This window comes from Podarcis raffonei, chromosome 11, assembly GCF_027172205.1.
Source record: "Podarcis raffonei isolate rPodRaf1 chromosome 11, rPodRaf1.pri, whole genome shotgun sequence".
Taxonomy (NCBI): domain Eukaryota; kingdom Metazoa; phylum Chordata; class Lepidosauria; order Squamata; family Lacertidae; genus Podarcis; species Podarcis raffonei.
The window spans coordinates 41,819,254-41,842,157 of NC_070612.1; the positions used below are offsets into that span (position 1 = coordinate 41,819,254).

A 22,904-nucleotide genomic window follows, 5' to 3' on the forward strand; every position below is an offset into this window, starting at 1 on the left:
GAATTCAATTTGTTTCTTCTACCCTAAAAGACAACTTGAATTAGTTAGTTAATAAATGAAGGGGATGTAGTTCATGTTCAGTTCTTCAGTTCTTCACATTCCATCCTCTCTAATCAAAGACATTTTGATGCCATTCAGTCCAGTAAAGGTAATTTCTGAATTGATATTTTGGTTGTGTATACCACTTGTGATGACACTCTTTCATACCTCACTCAATAATCTTCTTTCAAAAAGCTTCCAAGAGGGTCTGTCTGAGAATACTTCTGTGTTAGCTCACTAATCTGCTAAATAGAATTGAAGTAAATCTTATTGAATACTTTATTGACCCCAGACTTTGATAGTCGTTTATGAATGGTCCTATCCCTGTAATGCTACTCTTTAACAAATCTTTCCAGTGTTCCTTCTTTATTTTTCATTGTCTAAAAACAGGGTGAATACACATTAACTAAGCTTGGGAAAGGCTTGTATCCGATAATTTCAATCAATTAAATTAATTCGTGGGTTTTGTTTCCTTTTGGTTGTTCCCTCATAAGATAATGTGTTAGAACTGGGAAAGGTTTGTGTTATCTGCCAGTGTATTTCCTTAGGAAAATTAACCTTTACATTTCTCTGTTTGACATTTAGCCATTTTGGAGAATTAATTATTTTCTGCATTTTCATACTTAATGTCCTTTTTGTTACAACTGTGATGAAGACATTGTCAGCTTTTCCTCTCAGGTGCCACCTCCTGTGGCTTAATTTTCTGTACAAAAAACTACTCTGTACTAGAATTTCTATTTAACCTGCTTGAAGGAAATGAGGACATCAAAATATTAGCTTTGGGGTTGTTGTTTTTTGTCCAAAAGGTTACAAGTGCCTCAATTCCATGGTGGCAATGAGATGTTGTATCGGTTAATAATTTCTCTGAAAGAGAACATTATCTTTATCTACTCTTAACTTTGGGATTTGGAGCCCAAAATTCTTGCAGCAATATTCTGACTCCTTCCTGGCATTACTGTGGCAGTTTATCAGGTGAGGGAGTTTCTATACCAGTAACTGCTGTTTGTTGCTTTGAGGTGCAATCAAATGGAATATTGCAGCCTTTTATTTTTACATGCCCAGGCTGACTCAGCAGTTTTCCCGGTGATGTAATTGGCCAATGAGGTTTGAGCTTAGCCAATAAATCCCCAGAATCTTCATCTGACTGTTTGGTCTGAGCAATTCTCAACTCTATAGCTATGACTGCAGATCCTGCCTGCCTCCTTACCTTGTATCTACTTTGCCCATATGTCTTCCCACCCTGTCTGCTCCTGCAGGTGTCTGTTCAGTTTCAGTGCATTACCTGGCTTTCAAATTACATGCCGAGTGCTTCTCAGCCTGACACCATGGCTGGGATCCAAAGATAAGCACCTGCATGTGGAGCAGTGCTTTTCCTTGTGCATACTCTTTGCATAAACTGATTAACACTTATGCAAAACATTTATTTAGAATAGAGGGCTGTGCTTGTGTGTTAAATACACACTCTAGCCCAAATTCCTTTGTTTGAATGAGAGCTTGCACTGTGCTTGTGTCACGCAGCATGATGCGGTGCTGATGAAGAAATAATCTACAAAAAGAGAACAAATTGGGAATTAGAAAGAAATGCTTATGTTAAAAGGTATAATATTGAATGGCTGCATAAAATGTGCATTTCACCCTGTTGAACAATTAGTCTCCTAGGATGAGAACACTTATTATTGACCTCAAAGAAGCTGATGGTTTTAGAATGAACTTATCAAGAGAGAAATAAAGCAGCCTGTCTTGCTAGAGGGGCGAAAATAACAAGGAAATGTGATTGAAAGATATGAAGAGAATGTTGTAATCCTTCTCCTGTAAGCCAAGTTGTGGGATAGCAAATATTGGATATGAAGTCTAGACTATGGTTATTTTGTTTGCTCTAGAGTAACATACTCATTCCCAAATATTTACAGTTGCTGTTCAGGGAATTGCGCTGGTTAGAAAGTAGAGGCTAGGGATCATATTTCCCTTGCAGGTTTATACTTGGATGGAAAGAGATCAGAAGTGGGCTAGTCTCCCATGAAGGAGATTAAACTACATTTCTAAGAAGATTGACCAATTGATGAACAGCGTTGCATATGTTAGAGTTTTCTTAAATTTTAATTTATATCCAGGGTAATTTGTCTTTTACCCTGGCCTTGGGGTATCTTATCATGAATAGTTGCTTTCTTGCAATATTTTAAAAATCCTCTTCAATTTTTTCGAAGCATCAGCATGTTTTCCCTTCTTCTGACTCTTTCATTGGCTGAGTTGATACCTAGTTTCTTCAGCAATAATAGGCTTCAAATTTTAATTTTGGAAATGGTTAATATTGTTAGGTACCAAACATGCCTTTCCACAAACAGAAGGCTCCTTCCATTTGCAGGGAGTGCAGTGTAGTGCAGTCTCTCTTGCTGCCCTGGACTGTCCCCTAACTTTCTGGGAGCAGCTGGTGGAGTACAAGGAGAAGGCGGTATCTGAAAAATTTGTCTTCCACCCACCCAGCCACCCCCCCCCAAAGTGCCTGTGGGAATGCCCCATTAGTGGAACTCTGCTTATTTAAAGTCTGGATCCAACCACTTCTGTCTTAAGGAGACCAACGTAATTTTTGATATGCAAAAGAATCTGTGGGTTCAGATGTTGAAGACCACATTTAGCCATTATTGATCTTGTAGGTAGGATATATATTGGCAAGTTAAGCCTAACCTGTAAGAATTAATTAGCTCGTTCCTTTTGATATCTTTTATAAAACAGCAACCAACACATTTGTGTATAAACATCAAAGTTAACCAGTTCATATTAGTACAGCAAGACAAGCTATTGAAAGAATGCTTTGCATAGAGTTGCAGACTGGGTGAAGAGTTCTTACCCAAACGTATTGACTTGAACAATGTTTTCTGCATTCAAATAACAAAGGCTGCTTAGTCTTTATAAAGCATACTCTGAATTCTGGCCAAAATGTTGGCATAACTATGACTCTTCCAGACAAATGTTCCTAATAAGCTAACATTTTAAAAAATGGGCCAACAGGACACCAAAGGAATTAATGTTTCAAAGTACTATGGCAGATTAGGCATGTTTTGTCCTAACCGAAAAATAGAAATGAAATGGGAATAATGTTTGTTAGCAGCGTGATGAGCATACCTAGAAATAGAACGTTTTAAGAAAATACATTTTCCTTTGTTCTTCTTTGCTGCAGTACGGCATACTCTAATTGAAATTGTATTGTACATAGTCTCCCCATTTGCGACACTATAAATCAACATCATCCACTTTCTAGTATGAAAACAAAACTCTCACATTTCCAGTGCTGAGGTCTACCCTAGGGTCCACCCTAAAGGCCAGGTCACCACCCACCTTGGGGCAGGATCAGAGCCCAGGCCCCTGGGCACCACAAGGAGAGGGCATATGGGGAAGATACTAACACTGAGATTTGCATCAGGGATGCAAATGTTTTGGACCCTGGCTGTGATGGAGTTGGGAGGGGACACACCTGACTGGGGGTGTGGATACCAGTACCATCCCTCACTGGCAGAGCCATCTCCTTTGGAGTCTGCATAGACTCACCGAGGGGGCTTCAGAATTGTGGCCCCAGCAGGCAGGGAAGGAGATGGGTCAAGCCCAGGCAGCCTTCTCTGGCTCTGCCTAGGGACAACCAACAGGGAAGGAGAGGCCTGCTTCCAGGGCCAGCAAGATGGAGGTATCCCACATCTCATGAAAACAACAACAAGGGTATTGAGGGAAGGAATCAGAAGCGGGAGGGAGGGACGGAGGGAGAGGCAAAGGAGAGGGGGGGGGGTTTAAGCAAAGGTTGGATGGCCATCTGCCAGGGGTGCTTTAGTTGAGATTCTTGTATTGTAGCAATGACCCTTGGGGCCTCTTCCAACTTATACAGTTCTATGACTCTTATATAATATACAGTGGTACCTCAGGTTAAGTACTTAATTCGTTCCGGAGGTCCATTCTTAACCTGAAACTGTTCTTAACCTGAAGCACCACTTTAGCTAATGGGGCCTCCCGCTGCCGCCGCGCTGCCAGAGCACAATTTCTGTTCTCATACTGAAGCAAAGTTTTTAACCCAAAGTACTATTTCTGGGTTAGCGGAGTCTGTAACCTGAAGCATATGTAACCCGAGGTACCTGTAGATCCCTTTCACTCCATAATTTTCCTACCCAAAGATGTTTTCCATGTATGGTTAATCTAAGCAAAGCTGTACCTTCAAATTGTTTCATTAATGTGGAATTTCCTATAGTTTGTTCTTTCTTCCTTGAGTTTCCCCTTCATTTCTACAGCCTAGAACAGCCTTCATCATGTTTTCAACTACAGCTTCCAACAGCCCCGCGCTGCTGGTTGTAGTAGTCCAAATCAGCTGTAAAGCACTGAGGTGGTGAAGGCTGGCCTGGAAAATGGTCTCAAACAGCATTCTGGAATTTCACTGCTGAACCTAAGGTACACAGAATGGCTTACTTTTGCATCTCCTCTGCTCTGAGCTTCTTAGAAGAGGAGTGGTTTATGTGAAATAATGAACTTGGAGCATCTTCAAGCAGCTGTTTAAGTGATAAAATGATAGGTAGTACCATTAGCTATGTTGTATGCTAGTGACTAGCAGCTGTTCTACAAAGCATTTGCAAGGTGTTTTTTTTTTTCTTGTAGAGAACCACCCCAGCTATTATATTTGTTTCCATGAAATAAGATGTTCTACCCAAGTTGTCAATACTGCATCTATTTGATTAACCTATTTCTATATAACCCTGATCCCTATCTTTTCATGTTCTGAACTGAGGCTGGACTTGGATTGTGATTTGGAACTTAGTCTTTCATGGTATTGATTAATTTTTGTAATGCTTCCATTAACCTTCCCACCATCTGCACAATACTTTATCGTCATGGGTGTAGAATTTGTTCTTTAAAATCTGTAGTAGCCTTCTAAAAGAAGATTCTCATCACACCAACTCAAGCCTAATCAGGATGCAATAAAAGTGTTCAAAGATATTTTTTGCCAGCATTGTGGTAAAAATCATAAGGACATTCGAAACGCTTGCGATTTAGGGCCTTTTTTCGTTAGGGGGCTTCTCTTACTCTGGTTACTCATGCCTCCCAATGTGCAGTAATCTTTTGCAACTGCAGCAAGCCCAACTATTACAGCTAACTTTGCTATTTTATCCCTGCCATCACACATCGTTGAGATAGAAAAAGGATACAATGACCAACTTATGTTAGGATTGTTTTGAGTCTGTGAGCTCTTTTTAGGTGCTTTCATCAAGCTCCTTTGACCTTCATACTTTTCCAAATTGCATTCTGGCAGATGTTAAAACTTTCATGTTATCACAATATAGTAGACTCAGAGTGGGACTCTAAAAATGCTTCACCTTAGGTGGAAATCACCTTTGAATGAAAACACATTGTTCTCACTTTTTGAGAATGTGAGTGCTGATAGCCATTTTCCCCTCTTGATATTAAACTGAGTATCTGACCTTCTCTAACAAAGGGATCGTGTTGGCAAAATGATTGTTTGTTTTGTCACTGGAACAGACTTTCCATTCAGTTTTTACCAAAACAGTAAGCAGTGTTAAGCTAATGTTTGGATTTTCTATATGAATGGCAGTGATTTTTCAGTGTACTTGGGAACAAAAGACTGAGCACAAAATTTTGAACCTTGGCATAAAGGGCTGTCTTGTACATAGCAATAGGGAGAAAAGAATCATTTTGGGGTGAGTTTTTACTCTCTCTTTACACAATGTCGTGCCCTCAGATGATGACGATGACGATTTATTACATTTCTATACTGCCCTTCATCTGAAGATCACAGGGTAGTTTACAATTTTTAAAAAAAACAAAACCATACCATAATAACAAGCAAAAACAATAACCTCCCACACAGTTTAAAAGTCCGTAGCTTGCTTAATTAGCCAAAGGCTTGGGAGCAGAAGAATGTTTTTGCCTGGTGCCTATAGCTATATAAGGAAGATGCTGGACGAGGCTCCCTGGGGAGAGCATTCTACAAGTGGGGAGCCACTGCAGAAAAGGCCCATTTTTGTGTTGCCACCCTCTGGACCTCTCAGGGAGGAGGCACACGAAGAGGGGCCTCAGAGGATGATCACGGAGGCATTGCAGTCCTAAGCTGTTCCAAGCTGTATATGTCAAAAATAGCACTTTGAATTGGACCTGGAAACTAATTGGCAGCCAGTGTAGTCCGGCCAAAATCTGTATAATAAACTCAAACCATCTTGCCCCAGTGAACACCATTGCTACCGACTGCTTTGCTGTCGCTTGAGGCTCAGGTGACCTCAGCGGTGCAGACTGCCTTCCACCCCTATCAGGACAGGGATAGCCAAACTACTGCTGTCTATGCAAAGGATCCAGAAGTATCCCTGAACTGTGTACCTGCTCCTTCAGATGAAGTGTAACCCCATCAAGAGCAGACAACTTCCTAGCCATCCAGTCTAGGAAACCACCCACTAAAAGTGCCTCAGTTTTATCTGGATTAAGTTTCAGTTTGTTAGGTCTCATCCAGTCCATTACCGAGGCGAGACAATGGTCCACCATATCCACTGTCACACCTGCAGATGTAAAGGACAAGCAGAGCTGTGTGTCGTCAACATATTGCTGACAACGTACTGGAAACCTCTGGATAACCCCACTTAGTGGTTTCATGTAGATGTTAAACAGCATAGGGGGCAAAATAGAACCTTGAAGAACCCTACATTGAAGACTCCAAGGAGCTAAAGAACATTCCCCAAGCATCATCCTCTGAAAATGTCCATCCAAATAGGACCGGAACCACTACAACGTAGGTTGTAGAATAGATTATAATTGAGTATTACCAACTGGTACCACTTTTGCCTATCAAAAAAAGTGGTAGTTTATAATTTGAATATCTCATTTCTTATTGTATGGAGCTTCAAGCAGTGGAAAACTTAATCCATGAAATTCTAGCTGCTACTTGGGACATGTTGTCATATGTTATGATCACGGTATACAAAAAATTCCACCTGCCCAATTTATTATTTTGGGTGATTTAAATGCATGAATTGGGGCCAACAACCAAAATACTGTATCCCAATTGGGCTTTGAAGGAGTAGATACAATACCTACCCCACTGTCTGTTCCCTGCTCCTCTAAGGCTAGATTAACTAACAGAGCGGGGTTAAAACTTATGGAATTTTGTATTGCCCATAAAGTAGTTATCTTAAACGGACTGAAAACTTTCCTGGTGACGGTAAGTTCACTTTTATCTCGTCAAGGGGTCATAGTGTAGTTGATTATTGTATCCTTTTCTCTAAATCTACACTCTGATGTTAACTTCTTTCCTATTGGACTCCGTACAGAAAGTGACCACTCCCCCTTATTTCTGACTATACAATGCGACCCAGCGAAAAAGACCTTGAAGCCTGGTAACTCAGATCAGGCTTCTCATAGTATTCTGAAAAGGATTAGATGGTCCCCGCAATTTGAAGGGCTGATTGCCAAATTCCTGGACTCTGACAAAATGTTACATTTGAGAGCAACCGTTACTAACTCACATTCTATTAAGGTAGTAATAACAGCTTACTCCCAAGTAATAGACTTCTGTGGTACAATAGCCAACCCTGCATCTGTTACCCCCTCTAATCGCTCCCCTTGGTTTGACCAGAAATGCTATACAGAGAAAAGATCGCTCAGAATATCGTTCAGAGATTTTCACAAAAAGGATGACAAACAACCCCCCCCCCCATTTTGCACGTAGGAAGTTATATAATGAACTTATTGCTAAGAGTACTTAATCAAATGGTCTTCTCAGATCAGTATGCATCATCAGCGGTTTGGCATATGAAGCAACATTTCATGAATAGCAGACATGGATCGTGAACCTAAACATGAAATAAGTGCTAATGAGTATTCAAGACTTTAGAATCAAGGACTGTCTGGTTATGAACTTGCCAGGTAAACAAAGTCCTCAGCTTGCATCACCACAGGGAAGGAAATATGCCATATCTGAGATTGGATCTTCATATAATACAGCTAAAAATAAAATCTTATCAAACACAGTGCTGAATTATTGAAATTGGACAAAGCTAAGGCATGTTTTTTAAACTGCAGAAAAGAAATATGTTGAGACAGAAAAGAAATTGAATTGCAGGCCTTTGTTTCGAGACATAAATGAATTATAGGAAAAAGGTCTTTATTCATAACATAGTCTCATGTTTCGATCCAGCACATTGAAACAATCATAAGGGCAGAAGAAATTTATTGTAAAGTCAGCAGTGATATCACACCGTGTGTGTTTGTGTGTAAAAACAAAGAAAATCACATTATAGATTGAAATGGGAGTGATACAAAATCCATCAAAACAACTTGAAAATAACTGCTAGGATATATTCTCCCAAGCGACTGCCTCATTCTTATCAGGTCTGCCAATGTATAAGAATATATTTTTGAATACTTTACTGACATTATTAGTCTAACTGCATTATCTATTAGTCATTAAAAAAAATGATTTATTTGGCTACATTTTTAGTCTGTCTTATCCAAGGAGTTCAGTGTGACATTCACAGTTCTCTGTCCCCCACATAGCTCAGTCCATAGAGCATGAGACTCTTGATCTCGGGGTTGTGGGTTCGAGTCCTGCATTGGGCAGAAAGATTCCTACGTTGCAGTGTGTTGGACTCGATGACACCCCAGGACTCTTCCAACTCTACAGTTCTATGATTTAAACCTCACAACAACCCTGTGAGGTTAGCTGAGACTGAGAGAGCTGCATAGCTGAGCAGGGATTTGAACCTATGTCTCCCCAGTCTTAGTCCAACACTCTAACCACCACACCAGACTGGGGCCACATCCACACCAGACATTTTAAGCTCTCTTATGCCACTTAAACACTCCATAGCACCTCCCCACAAATTTTGGGAATTGTAACTTGTTAAAGGTGCTGAGAGCTGTTGAGAGAGCCCAATCCCCTCCACAGAGCTACAGTTCTCAGAGTGTGTCACCCCCCAATCCCTCTTTCCTGGGAACTGTGGAAATTGACCATGGAAAAATATACTTCCTGCCTCAATATGTCCCAGTCTAGGCAATGTGAGCATCCATGCAGATTCACAGCCCATGATGCAACCTGTTGCTATTATTGCCGGCATGTCCTAAAAGGTAAAGGGACCCCTGACCACTAGGCTTAGAGCACTTAGAGCACTTTGGCTTATTCTATTTTTGTGACCAACTGATCTCGTTATATGCAATTTTCCTCTTTATAAATAGCGCCCTTATTTATATTGAAAAAAACAACAGTAGGAAGGTCCATAAGAGTGCTGCGTAAGTAACTCTAAAAGGTTTTTGTGGGGGGCAATTTCAGTTTCTTACTTCTCCTATGACAATTCATGAGCTGCTAACACAAGGAGTAAGGTAAAGGTAGAGGGACCCCTGACCATTAGGTCCAGTCGTGACCGACTCTGGGGTTGCGGCGCTCATCTCGCTTTACTGGCCGAGGGAGCCGGCGTACAGCTTCTGGGTCATGTGGCCAGCATGACTGAGCCGCTTCTGGCGAACCAGAGCAGCGCATGGAAACGCTGTTTACCTTCCCGCCAGAGCGGTACCTATTTTTCAACTTGCACTTTGACATGCTTTCGAACTGCTAGGTTGGCAGGAGCAGGGACTGAGCAATGGGAGCTCACCCCGTCGCGGGGATTCGAACCACCGACCTTCTGATCGGCAAGTCCTAGGCTCTGTGGTTTAACCCACAGTGCCACCTGCATCCCTATCCGGCATGTCCTACTTTTGCCCAAATAGGTTAATGCCACTGACAGTGCTTGAGAACTTGCCTTGGATGGTATAGATTCTCTACTGCCCATCATCCCTCCTTGAAGTGGAACTTGTATACACGTTATACAGTCATTTGAGAGGGGCAGTCACTCAGTATGGATATTGTCATGCATGCATGGTGACTTTGCATAGAGACTGCAATTTTCACATTCTTGTGTCTGCTTTTTCTCGTTGTTGGGTTTGTCAAGAAGTCTTCCTTTGAGTGAGTGATTTGCAAATCCGTAGTAACCACCATATTGCATTCTAATGTTCAATAATTCATTTATTCAAAATGTGCATATCTGTTGCCCTGATGGTAATTTCGTGCCAATACTTAAACCAGTATGACTCTTATTGCCTTTCAGTAGAACAACATCAGTTTTACACCCAAGAAAGCACAACAGAAATAGGTCTGTGGCTTGTACCCAGCTTGCATATAAATAACATTCCATTTAAAAGCCTGTATAATTTATAATCTTAATAATCCTTAAAGAAATCTTAATAATCCTCAAAGACACAATTCATTACTTATGCATAGCAACCTGCCTGCTAGCAAATTATCTGTCTGTGCTAAAAGCAAATGACAAACTCTTCATAAATCCTTTTCTCAGGAATGACTACTAATGCAACAACTGTAATTCTCTACATTAAATGCCTGTGTTCAAAATAGTTTAATGTTATTTTTCCTTTGGACAGCTGTGCTCATAAACAAATGGAAATATAAGCTCTTTTATAATACCTTTAAGAGTGGGCCGAAAAGAGTCTCGCTATTGCAGGATGGCTTTATACTGAGCCTTTTTGCCTTCATTTTTAAATTTTAGTTCCCTTTTCACTAGCACAGTACTCAAAGGCATTTGAAACTGTGAGAGCAGCCTTGAAATGATAAAGGATTTGAGCTTGTGAGGCTCTGATGTAAAAATACTTCGACTGCAGACCTGGCCACAAATCCAAGGAGCAGGTTTTTAATTCTTTTAAGCTGTTGCGAGTTTTCACTAGATTGGGTTTTTATCCTGTGAGGTATTATTTATTTTGCAATATGTTTCTTCTTACTCTTTTGTAAGACTCCCTGGGAATGCCAGTTGGCCACCAAAAGACAGAATACACGTTTTAGAAATAATTAACTAAATAATGGTGCTGCTAAGTGCCACAACGTTCTGTTTGTTTTCTCTCTCTTCTCTGTCACACATTCAGCTATCAGTTATTTGCATGAACATGTGAAGAGTTAAGTATGCTCACACAAGGAAAAACTAAAATAAAACAGACCTTGGTAAATGTCTATGCTGCTTATAGAGATGACCTAAGGGTGATGGCAGACTATAGTAATAAATTTACAGAGAAATTTCACGCACGTATGTATTATATGCTGCCACTAAAATTACAACTATAATACACATCAGAATATAGAGTTTGGCAGATCAGGTTATAACTAACTTTATAAGGTTGGCAGATCAAAACGTATGAAGAACTAGGAGATAAATGAACGAGTTGGTTACAATTCCATCAAATTAATGCACTGTGGACAGAAGATAAAAAGATTGGGATAAACGGAAAAAAATCAAGATTCCAGATAGAAATACTGGAAGGAAATTCAAAACTCTTATCAAAAATGTATAATCAACTGTTAGAATGGGATACTAAGGACGAGGAAATAAAAGAAGTTATGGTGAAATGGGCGATAGATCTGGGATATAATTGGAATACGATAGTTGGATTAAGCTCTGGAATAAAGATATGAAGTTCACTGCTTGTGTTATGGTACATCACCCCTGTAAAATTAGGAAAAATCTATAAGAATGGAGATAAAATGTGCTGGAGGTGTGAAAACAAGGAAGGTAGTTTTTACCACATGTGGTGGACTTGTGAAAAAATCAAGAACTTCTGGGAACTCACTGGAACTCAGTTCTGGCACCTCTAGATGGATGCCATTACCATTATAAGAGAACGAGAGGCATTCATGGTGAGTTCCAACACCTCTTTTTCTCAAAAAATAGCACTGGTTGTTATTATAATGGAAGAAGAAACCAGTCCTTTCAGCTCCTGGAAGAAGGTGAAATGCAATTCATGTGTGAATAGCAAGGTGCAGAATTATAACCTTGAGTTTGGTGTCAGTATTGTGATTGTTATTGAAACCATTGATTTCCTGCTCTTTCAACTAGGTGAGCCCATTGAATTGAGCCAAGGGGACTTTTCATGTCTGTTTCACTTGGAGATATGTTATGTTCTCCCTGTGTTTCCATCCTGCTGTTAAACCAGCAGGTCTGGGTTCAGTTCTCCATGCAGCTGCGAAGCTCATTGGATTACCTTGAACCCAGTCACTATCTCTCAGTCTAAGGTACCACCTAAGAATTGTTGTGGGGGTAAAATGACTGAGAAGGAAATCCATCAATTTATATAGACTCAACTTGGTATATTTTTGAATGGACTTGAACTGACAAGTATTATTTGTTGAAACAAATTTATTTAAAATACTTTGTGAGCTATTTGCTAATAAATGATTAATTTTTGTTCTTTCCATGGCTCTAGCCTTTTGGGCGGGGGGCGGGTAAGGCTATGCTTTACCAAAACTCATAAAGTCTTAAGGAGAGGCTAAGGACACCATCTTTAAATGACATTGGGACTATTGCAGGGGGGGTGGGTTGGGCTTTGGGGTTTGTTTCTCATTGGCAATCAGTCGGTATGATGGGGAGCATGTGTGAGCCTAAATCATATATGATTCCCCTGCCTCTTCTCTACCCTTCGCAGTTCTGAGAACAAGACTTTGACTTCAAGCTATGCTATCTCCCCACATCAAATCTCATTTACTGGCCTGCACTCTGCTGGAAATAATAACCCTCAAGGGCAGCATGGTCACAGTGCTCTGTTGCCTTGTATGCACTTGTTTTACTATTTCAGTAAAAATATTTTATTTTCCAGGAGCCATTATGCTTTGTGATCTTACATTCCCAGTGGTGGATGAAGTTTCCCCCCAGAACAGAATGGATGGGAGGAAACATTCTTGCTCCAGCAGATTTGGGTTTTGAATATAAAAGTACATTATTGTTTTGTATTGTATTTATGAAAGCTGCTTCTTTTTCCACACAGGGACCTTGCTGCAAGGAACTGCCTTGTAGGCGAAAACAATGTCCTGAAAATTAGCGACTTTGGAATGTCTCGTCAAGAAGACGATGGAGTATATTCATCTTCAGGATTAAAACAGATTCCCATCAAATGGACTGCTCCAGAGGCTTTAAACTATGGTAAGGGAATACTGTTGCTAACCGTTTTGTTCCAAAATATGCTGTGTGATGTCTGAAAATATAAAGGAGATGTACAAATATTTGCAAGAAGATATTTTAAGATTTCCCTTTCTCTCAAAAACTAGGACACCGCAATTAAACCGCGTCTCTTGTCGCTGCCCAGGGCGGGGACCACACTGGGGGGCAGGGCACACCTGGGGGTGCCCTCACGCACCGGAGCCCAGCAGGGGAGAGGGGCGGTGAAGTGTCCGGGTCAGACCTGGTTTACGCGTGGAGCTGCAGCCAGCTGGCGACTGTACCCTCCCCTCCCTCTTGGCCAACCCAAGGACGGTCCTAAGGAGAAGGAGCCCCTGCTACCCCATTCCCAAAGGCTGGGCCCGGGCACTGCTTCCCTCAAGGAGGGATCCTATCGTGGGGTTGCCTGGTTGCACCCCCTCAAAAAATTGCCCCCGGACTATGCCCCCTAGCGCGCATGCACACACACCGCTACTCCACTGCAATTAGATATCATTCCCTTAAGGGAATGCTTCATCAAAATAATTAAACATCTCTAATAATTACCATATTTTAAACTTCCATACGAGCTGCTTCCACACAAGCCTCCTTGGCTACTATAATCTGCCCCCGAGGGCCTTCTGTAGTTTATCTTTGGGGGTGAGGCAGTTTAGGAGCACAATAGGGCCTTTTCAGTTGTTATACCCTGACTATAAAATGCTATCCCCAGGCTGTCTCAGCAGACACTGGCTCTGATGTGCTTTATATTTGTTTGGACCCTAGATGTTTGGTAGGTGTGCCCAAATCTTTGATGTAGATACCATGTATAGTTTTTATCTTTGATTGTTCCTGTTCTGTTTTTATGTGATACTATTGGATTTTTTTAAAAAAATCAACATTTTAACATTAGCAGCTCTAGGAGATTATCACCTGAAAAATAGGGTATATTTATCTTTTAAATAAACTAATTAAATGCAAGTATAGCCATAACACTATGGCTTTGTGGCTAGAGCTTTGTAGTAGATTTCCTTGTAATTTATCCTGATTAGGTAAACTTTAACTAAATGAGAATATACGTAGAATAAAAGTAAATAGAAATGAGTAGGAAATTAGCAATGGATTTTTCAGACTTTTATTCTTGAACCTACTACTCGGGTGGCGCTGTGGGTTAAACCACAGAGCCTTTGGCTTGCTGATCAGAAGGTCAGCGGTTCGAATCCCCGCAATGGGGTGAGCTCCCGTTGCTTGGTCCCTGCTCCTGCCAATCTAGCAGTTCAAAAGCACATCAAAGTGCAAGTCGATAAATAGGTACCACTCTGGCGGGAAAGTAAACGGTGTTTCCGTGCACTGCTCTGGTTCGCCAGAAGTGGCTTAGTCATTTTGGCCACATGACCCGGAAGCTGTATGCCGGCTCCCTCTGCCAATAAAGCGAGATGAGTGCCACAACCCCAGAGTTGTCCACGACTGGACCTAATGGTCAGGGGTCCTTTTACCTTTAAAGGTAAAGGTAAAGGTACCCCTGCCCGTACGGGCCAGCGCTGTCCGGAGACACTTCCGGGTCACGTGGCCAGTGTGACAAAGCTGCATCTGGCGAGCCAGCGCAGCACACGGAAACGCCGTTTACCTTCCCGCCAGTAAGCGGTCCCTATTTATCTACTTGCACCTGGGGGTGCTTTCGAACTGCTAGGTTGGCAGGCGCTGGGACCGAGCAACGGGAGCGCACCCCGCCGCAGGGATTCGAACCGCCGACCTTTCGATCGGCAAGCCGTAGGCGCTGAGGCTTTTACCCACAGCGCCACCCGCGTCCCACGCCCTTTTACCTTTACCTTACTACTTATGTTAGCAGCTCATGAATTGTCATAGGAGAAGAAAGAAACTGAAATCACCCCCCACAAAAACCTTTTAGAGTTACTTACGCAGCACTGTTATGGACCTTCCTGCTGTTGGTTTTTTTTAAATAAATAAAGGCACTATTTATAAAGAGGAAAATTGCCTATAATGAGATCAGTTGGTCACAAAAATAGAATAAGCCAAAGTGCTCTTAGTGAGAATGGAGGAATAGGGCACTCTTAATAAATAGGAAAAGAAGAAACAGCATGTGTGTTTTAGTATTGTGAATGGGGTAATAAAGAACTGATTAATAGTTACCAAATAATGGTTTATTTTAGGGTGTTCCTCTGCATAGGAACAAGTTTGTACCATTTAGTTGCTTTCCATTAAACTTGTAGGAGAACTCAAATTTCTTTTTGGAGAGAGAGTTTAGATTTTAAGAAACAACAAAGTTAAATGTTGGTGTCTCTCTGTACCATAGAAAGCTGTGCCCATTGAACCTGTCAGACAGTTGTCAAGGGCAAAGAGTCTCTATCAACAAGAAATATGCATTTTCTTATCCACGCTCATAAACCAAAAAAGACATTTGAATTTTACTGTGTGTGTATGCACACACAGACAAAATATTCTGTACTGTTAGCAATTTGCATTTCAGTGTTAACCATGGTATTGAGTTATGTCTAGGGATACACGCACATCCCTTACTTCGACCTGAAATAGATTGTGCTTTGGAAGTGTGTAGTTTCATGATGAATCAGGGCAGGGGGCAATATTAGGAGTTCTCCTATTCAGTTTTGTATGCTATCCCTAGTTGTATTTGCACTGAAGTTAGTGTTAAACCATGGCGAACCTTAAACCAGACTTTGAAACGAGGATTTGAAGCTGGTTAATTCTGAATGGGGAAGGAAGGAAGAGAATTCATAAGTGTTCAAAGTGTGTATAAGTCAATGGGACAATCCTAATTTCTTAACTATGGTTAAGAGTTCAGGGAACTCAGATCCATTTTTCTACATTAAATGCCTTTACAGTTTTTACAAGTGTGCGCTTTCAAGTGCGCTTTCATAAAATCTAATTAGGGAATGATTTAAATACACATTTCTTTACAAGTTATAACTATGTGTAACACATTTCCAATGTTATGTTTTTACTCACATGACTGACTTGCAGGAGCAATACTTGGAGTAAAACTGTACTATGGAAGCAGTTCAAAGTATTAAATGTAGGGATCAGCATTTACATGATGTTGCATTTTGAGGGATTTCAAAGCTGAAGCCATGGACCCAAATACTTAGAGTTGTTTTTGAGATGTTCTAAACAATATTATATCCCTGGTCCAAACTACAGTGCTTTTGTGATTCTTAGTTTTCTCGGAACATTTGTATAACTTTGTTCATTACAGTGGTACCTCGGGTTACAGACGCTTCAGGTTACATACACTTCAGGTTACAGACTCCTCTAACCCAGAAATAGTACCTTGGGTTAAGAACTTTGCTTCAGGATGAGAACAGAAATCGTGCTCCGGCGGCGCAGCGGCAGCAGGAGGCCCCATTAGCTAAAGTGGTGTTTTAGGTTAAGAACAGTTTCAGGTTAAGAACAGACCTCCAGAACGAATTAAGTACTTAACCCGAGGTAACACTGTATATTCTCAGGTTCTAGCATAGCTTTATCAATTTTCTATGTCACTAATGCATACCACGCAAGTATATTATTGCCATGCTTTGGGGGCCTTGCTGAGAAAGGTAATTAAGTCCAGATAACTAACACTTACCTAAGAAATGTATTACTTATAACTAGTGTCCCCAAATGTTTTTAATGGAAGGTGTTAAATTAGTAGATGCCAAGCTCTAAAAGGAGAATATATGCAGACTTACAAGAACAATCACACTACCAGCAGCACAGCGAATGTCCATAATTGCTCTTTATCAACCTGGTAGCCTAATTTAAAACAGCATGAAATGATATTTAGTTTTAAATGCAAACAGAACTTTCTGAGGTCAGAACAGTTAGCATAACCCCAGCTGTCAGTAACATTTATATGTATTTCATTTAGGCTGGTAATGAGCAACATACCTCGTCTTTAAAATATTAAATATTTAGCAGCTGGAAATAGTGCGCCACTGGAAAAAAACTTCAGTACTTAGAGGCGGGGGTGACGAGGGAGATTTTAAAACTCTAAAGCGGAAAAGATTGCATACCCTCCAACATTTTTCAGCAGGAAATCAGGTCTAGTTATGCCTTGTAAATTCTGAAAAACAACTCCCCCTCCTCATTTGGAAAGAGTACAAAACCTGATGAACATTCCTAGTTGCGCTCATACGTCAATCTGCGAGGTACCTGCAATTTGTGAAAGAGAAGATGAGGTTCCCAGCATCAAGAATCTTTAAGGACATGTGAACTTGCTTTTTCAGACACGCCCCCCCAAAGGCCAAACAAAACATCACACAACAAAGTGTAGTTGGTTCCATGAACAGCACAAGTACATTGCCCTTGGAGCAGCCATGGGTAAGATTGAAGTGCTCCTGGTAGAAAAATCTTGCATCTACTACTCATGTTACATACAGGGCCAGATTTAGGTTTGATGAGGCACTAAGCTACTGAAGGTTATGGGGCCCTTTATATGTCCAGCTGTCTGTTGTCAACAACAAATTGTTGCTGGTTTTTTTGTATTCAATATATGCTATATGATAATTTATGGACCTAATAGGTATCTAAAGCCATTTGCATATGACAAACTATTTATTTTATCAAAGTAATTGTTGAACTGAAATACAATTAAGAAGAAGTATATTAATAGTGAAATTGGGGGGGGGCAAGAGAGTGGGCGCTGTGGGTAAAAGCCTCAGCGCCTAGGGCTTGCCGATCGAAAGGTCGGCGGTTCGAATCCCCGCGGCGGGGTGCGCTCCCGCTGCTCGGTCCCAGCGCCTGCCAACCTAGCAGTTCGAAAGCACCCCCGGGTGCAAGTAGATAAATAGGGACCGCTTACCAGCGGGAAGGTAAACGGCGTTCCGTGTGCTGCGCTGGCTCGCCAGATGCAGCTTGTCACGCTGGCCACGTGACCCGGAAGTGTCTGCGGACAGCGCTGGCCCCCAGCCTCTTGAGTGAGATGGGCGCACAACCCTAGAGTCTGTCAAGACTGGCCCGTACGGGCAGGGGTACCTTTACCTTTACCTTTAAGAGAGTGGGGCCCTAAGCTATAGCTTGTTTAGCTTATACGTAAATCCGGCACTGGTTACATAGGTAGTCACATAGGTAGTCTCTTGGTTGTTCCCTGCACCTGCCACTCTTCCACTGCTTATTGGTTTCAAAAGTACCTCTGTTGTGGAAGAAGAGGACAAGCTGGTTGACTTAGAACAGTGTTTCCCAACCTTGGGCCTCCAGCTGTTTTTGGACTACAATTCCCATCATCCCTTGCCACTGGTCTTGCTAGTCAGGGATGATGGGAGTTGTAGTTCAAAAACAGCTGGAGGCCCAAGGTTGGGAAACACTGACTTAGAAGGCAAACTCATAGCTGTCAACTTTCCCCTTTTTTGCGGGAAATTCCCTTATTCCAGCGCCATTTCCCGCTGCTTCCCGCTTGCTATCCTGAATTGTTAGATATCCCGTAGACTGTCCCCGGAACAGGTGAGGCTGCTGGTCCCATATTTTCGAGGCTGCTGATCCCTTATTTTCAAATCTGAAAGTTGACAGCTATGGGCAAACTCCCTCATGGAGGGTTCTGTAGGGAATCAAAATAGGTGTACAGGAATAGTGTTTTCCAAAGAAGCTGGATGCTTCATCTTTGACTTTGAACTTAAAGCCAGGGCTCTAATCAATACAGTCCCATCATGTTCTGTGGAGATATGAAGGTGGCAATCAAATAAATTCCTCTGAAGCACCCATATGCAGGCAGATGACTCAAAGATACAGGTGACGCCATAATGTCTGCTATGGAAGTATAAGGGGCTCTTTGGTGCATTATAGAGATGGTGAAACCCCCAGATCATCTCAGAATGCTGGCCCTAAATAAATGTGTATAAATCTCTGGTGCAGGGGTAGCATAGCTACAACTTTTCATAAGCCCCAGTCAGCACAGTCAGTGATCAGGGATGCTTGGAGTAAGGGCATCAAGCTCAACAAATGAAACCTGGCTAGTCTTGGCGTAGCCTAATAATTAAAAGCTTGAGGAATGATGTTTGCCTTTTCACTACGGAACATACCCCTTGCTGAAGTGCGAGAAGACCTATCCTTATTGGCATTGTGCTGGCTTTTGACGATACATCTGTTTAAACTGGCAGTTCACTGAACTCTGAACCTAGATCCCCCTTCTTAATTATCATGTTGTTTTAATGGAATCCTTTTGCTGCATATTTTACTTACGGTTTAAACTTTAATGTTTTAATGGGATTGTTTTAGTGTGTACTTTAACTGTGTGTTTTAATTATGGGTGCTTATATTTTAATGCCTGTGTAATTAGTTTTTAAACTTGTAAATTCCTTGGAAGCCTATATTGGCATTAAGGAGTTAATTAATTAATTAATTAATTAATTAATTAATTAATTAATATCTGGTGTGTACCACATTGGCTGCTTTGCTCTGCAGTGCTGCGGATATATACGTCTCCGGAGATTATTCAAAATGCCAACAAAAGCAGTTCTGGAAATATATTTCACATAACTCTTTTTTTAAAAAAAATGGAATAAGAGAGAAAAATATGCTGTGCTTCATAGTCTTGTGTATGCATGATCAGTTGCTATTAATGGCAATACATTAAGTCCTCTAGCTTCTAAATTTTGTGGACACCGCCTTCCCCCAAAAGTGGGTATTGGCGACAGGCTGATAGCTGTGGCAATCCGGGTGGGTCCAGAGCCAGTTTGTTTAGGGGCTAGTTGTACCACTGCCTCTCTCAATGCAACAGGGACCACCCACCCCCTCCTGCAGCAAAGTGTTAACCACACTCTGGACCCAAACAGTGACCTCCTCCTTTTGCTAGATTTGATAAGCCAAGAGGGACAGGGGTCAAGGGGACACATGGTCGAATGCATTGCTGGCAGCATCTTGTGCTCATTGACTTATTGCATAAGGTGAAACTGACTCCAGAAAAGGTCCTTGATAGCAGCGCTGGGTACCCACTGTCACAAGTAGGTTCTGTGCATTCACAGTTGTATACAGAGAACTTGTGTCACACTAAATATTCTGTGTAAGGGGTGGACAAGCCCAATGTTTTTTTCTCCACGAAAGGAACATGCCAGAGCCATGTGCACCTGCTAGCTTTCGTGGTATTTCTGAAACCTTGAGCCTGACGCTCAAGGAAAGACCATATCCCAAATACACATACTCTGAAAGGAAAATCTAAATAAGACTATCCAAGTGTTGGATAATTCATCATGAGAATGTTGCAGGGCAGTATTCCATCCGTACTTTGGTAAAATACAATCACTGGTTTCAGGAGAGTTGTTTTTTTAAAAAAAATGTACACATCAACGAAAAGCTTAAAATCTCAGCCTAAATCAGGCATAGGCAAACTCGGCCCTCCAGATGTTTTGGGACTACAACTCCCATCATCCCTGACCACTGGTCCTGTTAGCTAGGGATGATGGGAGTTGTAGTCCAAAAACCTCTGGAGTTTGCCTATGACTGGCAACAAAGGGATGCTTTAATGTCTTGTATTTAGGATCTGATTCCCCAAGCAGAGAACACACATACACATAACATAATAACACATAGCAAAGGAACTGACCAGTCTCCCTAGTGTCATCTATTTTCTTGTCTTTTATTTTGGCACAACTGTGGACCACTGTAAACTTACCACAGCTTCAAACGTAAGCATTTCATGTATTGGCAGAATTATTGTACCATCCGCTTATTGCCTATCCTCTCTCTATTTTTTTTTCTTCTTTTCTGGTAGGGCGATACACTTCTGAAAGTGATGTGTGGAGTTATGGAATTTTCCTCTGGGAGACCTTCAGTTTAGGTGTCTGTCCATACCCAGGAATGACTAATCAGCAAGCACGGGAACAAGTGGAGAAAGGTAATTGCTGCATGTCACACCATTTATGATTAATTCTGTTGAAGACTAAGAATTCTTTCTAATTCTTTGTGCGCCTTGGATGTATCAGACTCAGGGCAAAGGTCTCTGATGTGAAGAAATTCCAATCTAACTACGAAGTTTCCAAATAGGGATAGATCATCATGAGAAATAACATTACTGAAACATTACAGAAGGTTTTGTGTTAGCTGATTATTTTGGTCTTTGATTTCTGTTTTGTAGAAATGGGTGGCCAGTGACTAATAATTAAAAGTCTGATTATTAAAAACTTTATGCCATGAGAACTATCCAGGACCTGGTTTCAATATGGGAAACGTATGAGGAGCTGGCCTCTGGCTCAAGAAAGCTACGTTGCAATAAATTTATTGGATTTGCAGTTGCCACAAGACTGTGGTCCTTTTCCCTAATACCATTACATAAAATCGAAGGCAAAGGACCCTTAGTGATGTTGATCAAGTGCAGCCTCCAACTGGGCCAATGTCATTCAAATATTGTGTAGGTCAGGTCAGAAAAATGAGGGGAAAGTAATTGAAATACAAAGTGGGAATAGCGTAGAATGATATGTGGCTTAACTTAACATCTTATTCACACATACATTTAGCGGAATGCGAATTGTTCACCTGAAAGGGTGAGAAGGACCCATTTAGTTGGCTCTGTTCATTTGGGTCCAGAATTCAGTTGCATTCTCCTGTGACCTAGGATTTCATCATGATAGAAGTGGCTTCCGTGATGGTAATAGCATGTATGAATTTGGTCCAAGGCACACAGACTACCTGAACAGAATGCTCTGTGTAATAAAGTTAGTTATAACTGATTTAAATCTCCTTTAGCATTTTCTTCATTAAAGGTATATGTGACCTGATATGAAAGGGATAAATGGATCTAGCTTAGTTTGGCAGAGGGACACTTACCGGCATGAGTCTTGTTCCTCAGGCATTGGGAATTCTAGTTCCACCTTCCTTACCTCCATCAAGCTGCTACTTCTTGGGCCTCATTAAAAGAACTGTCCTTTTGTGGTGGAACTCACCAACACATTACTAATCCTTTCCTTAAGATCCACATTGCAAAAATCAACAATATGCCCATAGATTTTTGAAGCAGCTTCCTAGCTTTGAGATAATAGAACATGCAGCCTGTTCCTTCCAGCCTTGCCAGTCAAGGTTAGTTTAGAGTGACCAGTGACTCTGCCTCCTAGGAAGATTTTTCATGTTTGAGCAGCAGGGGAAAGGTGCTGTAAGCTGATTGAGGAAAGAAAACAATTTGCTGTGTGCAAGAAGAGTCAAATTCAGAATGAGATTGGGGAGGAGAGAGAAACCTGATTAGAAATGGTTGAAGCTAGAAGAAAGATAGAGCAGGAAGCATAAGGAAACATCAGGAAAGGTGAAGGTATGATTAAGGCTGTAGTCCTATGCATACTTTCCTGGGAGTTGTTCAGATGAAATCAGTAAAACTTCAGAATAAATTCCCAAAGGAAAGGCAGGCAGTCACAATGTAAAGATAATGATATGAGAAGCTAAAACCTGTATCAAGAAGCAGCAAAAGGACCCAAAATTCCAATTAACGCTTAGGTAAACATTAATTTTAATCCAGAGGGGTAGCCAGGTTAGTCTGTTACAGGAAAAGCAGAAAACATTTTTGTGGCACCTTAAAGACTAATAAGCAGAGCAGTCAATACACAAAAGACGAAATGGACATCAGAAATGGCAATATTAAAACACAACAACCAATGGGGTGAACATTTTAGCCTCCCAGAACACTCTGTAGGTGACCTTGAAGTGGCCATACCAGTTCAAAGGAACTTCAAAGGGAGGCTTAACATGAAACCACGAAATTAAAAGTTGGTTATCAAGAAATTCAGTGCTATCACTTGTGGACTGAACCAAGACAAAGGATTTTTATCACACTATATTTGTTAATTTGCTTACAGATACCAGCCTGCCTGTGAATGTCCACAGTTAATTGCGTAATTATCATTGTACTTTTCTGCATTTCATTTCCCTCTACCCTCTACCCCCACTATTTACAGCCTAACG

The 22,904-nt window shown here is 41.2% G+C and overlaps 1 protein-coding gene across 2 annotated transcripts in view; it reads left to right on the forward strand.

The window, feature by feature from the left end:
• Window positions 1-22,904, forward strand: part of FER (FER tyrosine kinase) — a 152,007-nt gene that overhangs the window by 124,593 nt on the left and 4,510 nt on the right. For both annotated transcript variants that reach the window (XM_053407624.1, XM_053407625.1), the window contains exons 18-19: window positions 12,868-13,022; window positions 20,731-20,853. In XM_053407624.1, coding sequence (XP_053263599.1) covers window positions 12,868-13,022; window positions 20,731-20,853 — 278 coding nt within the window. The remainder of the gene's footprint in view (window positions 1-12,867; window positions 13,023-20,730; window positions 20,854-22,904) is intronic.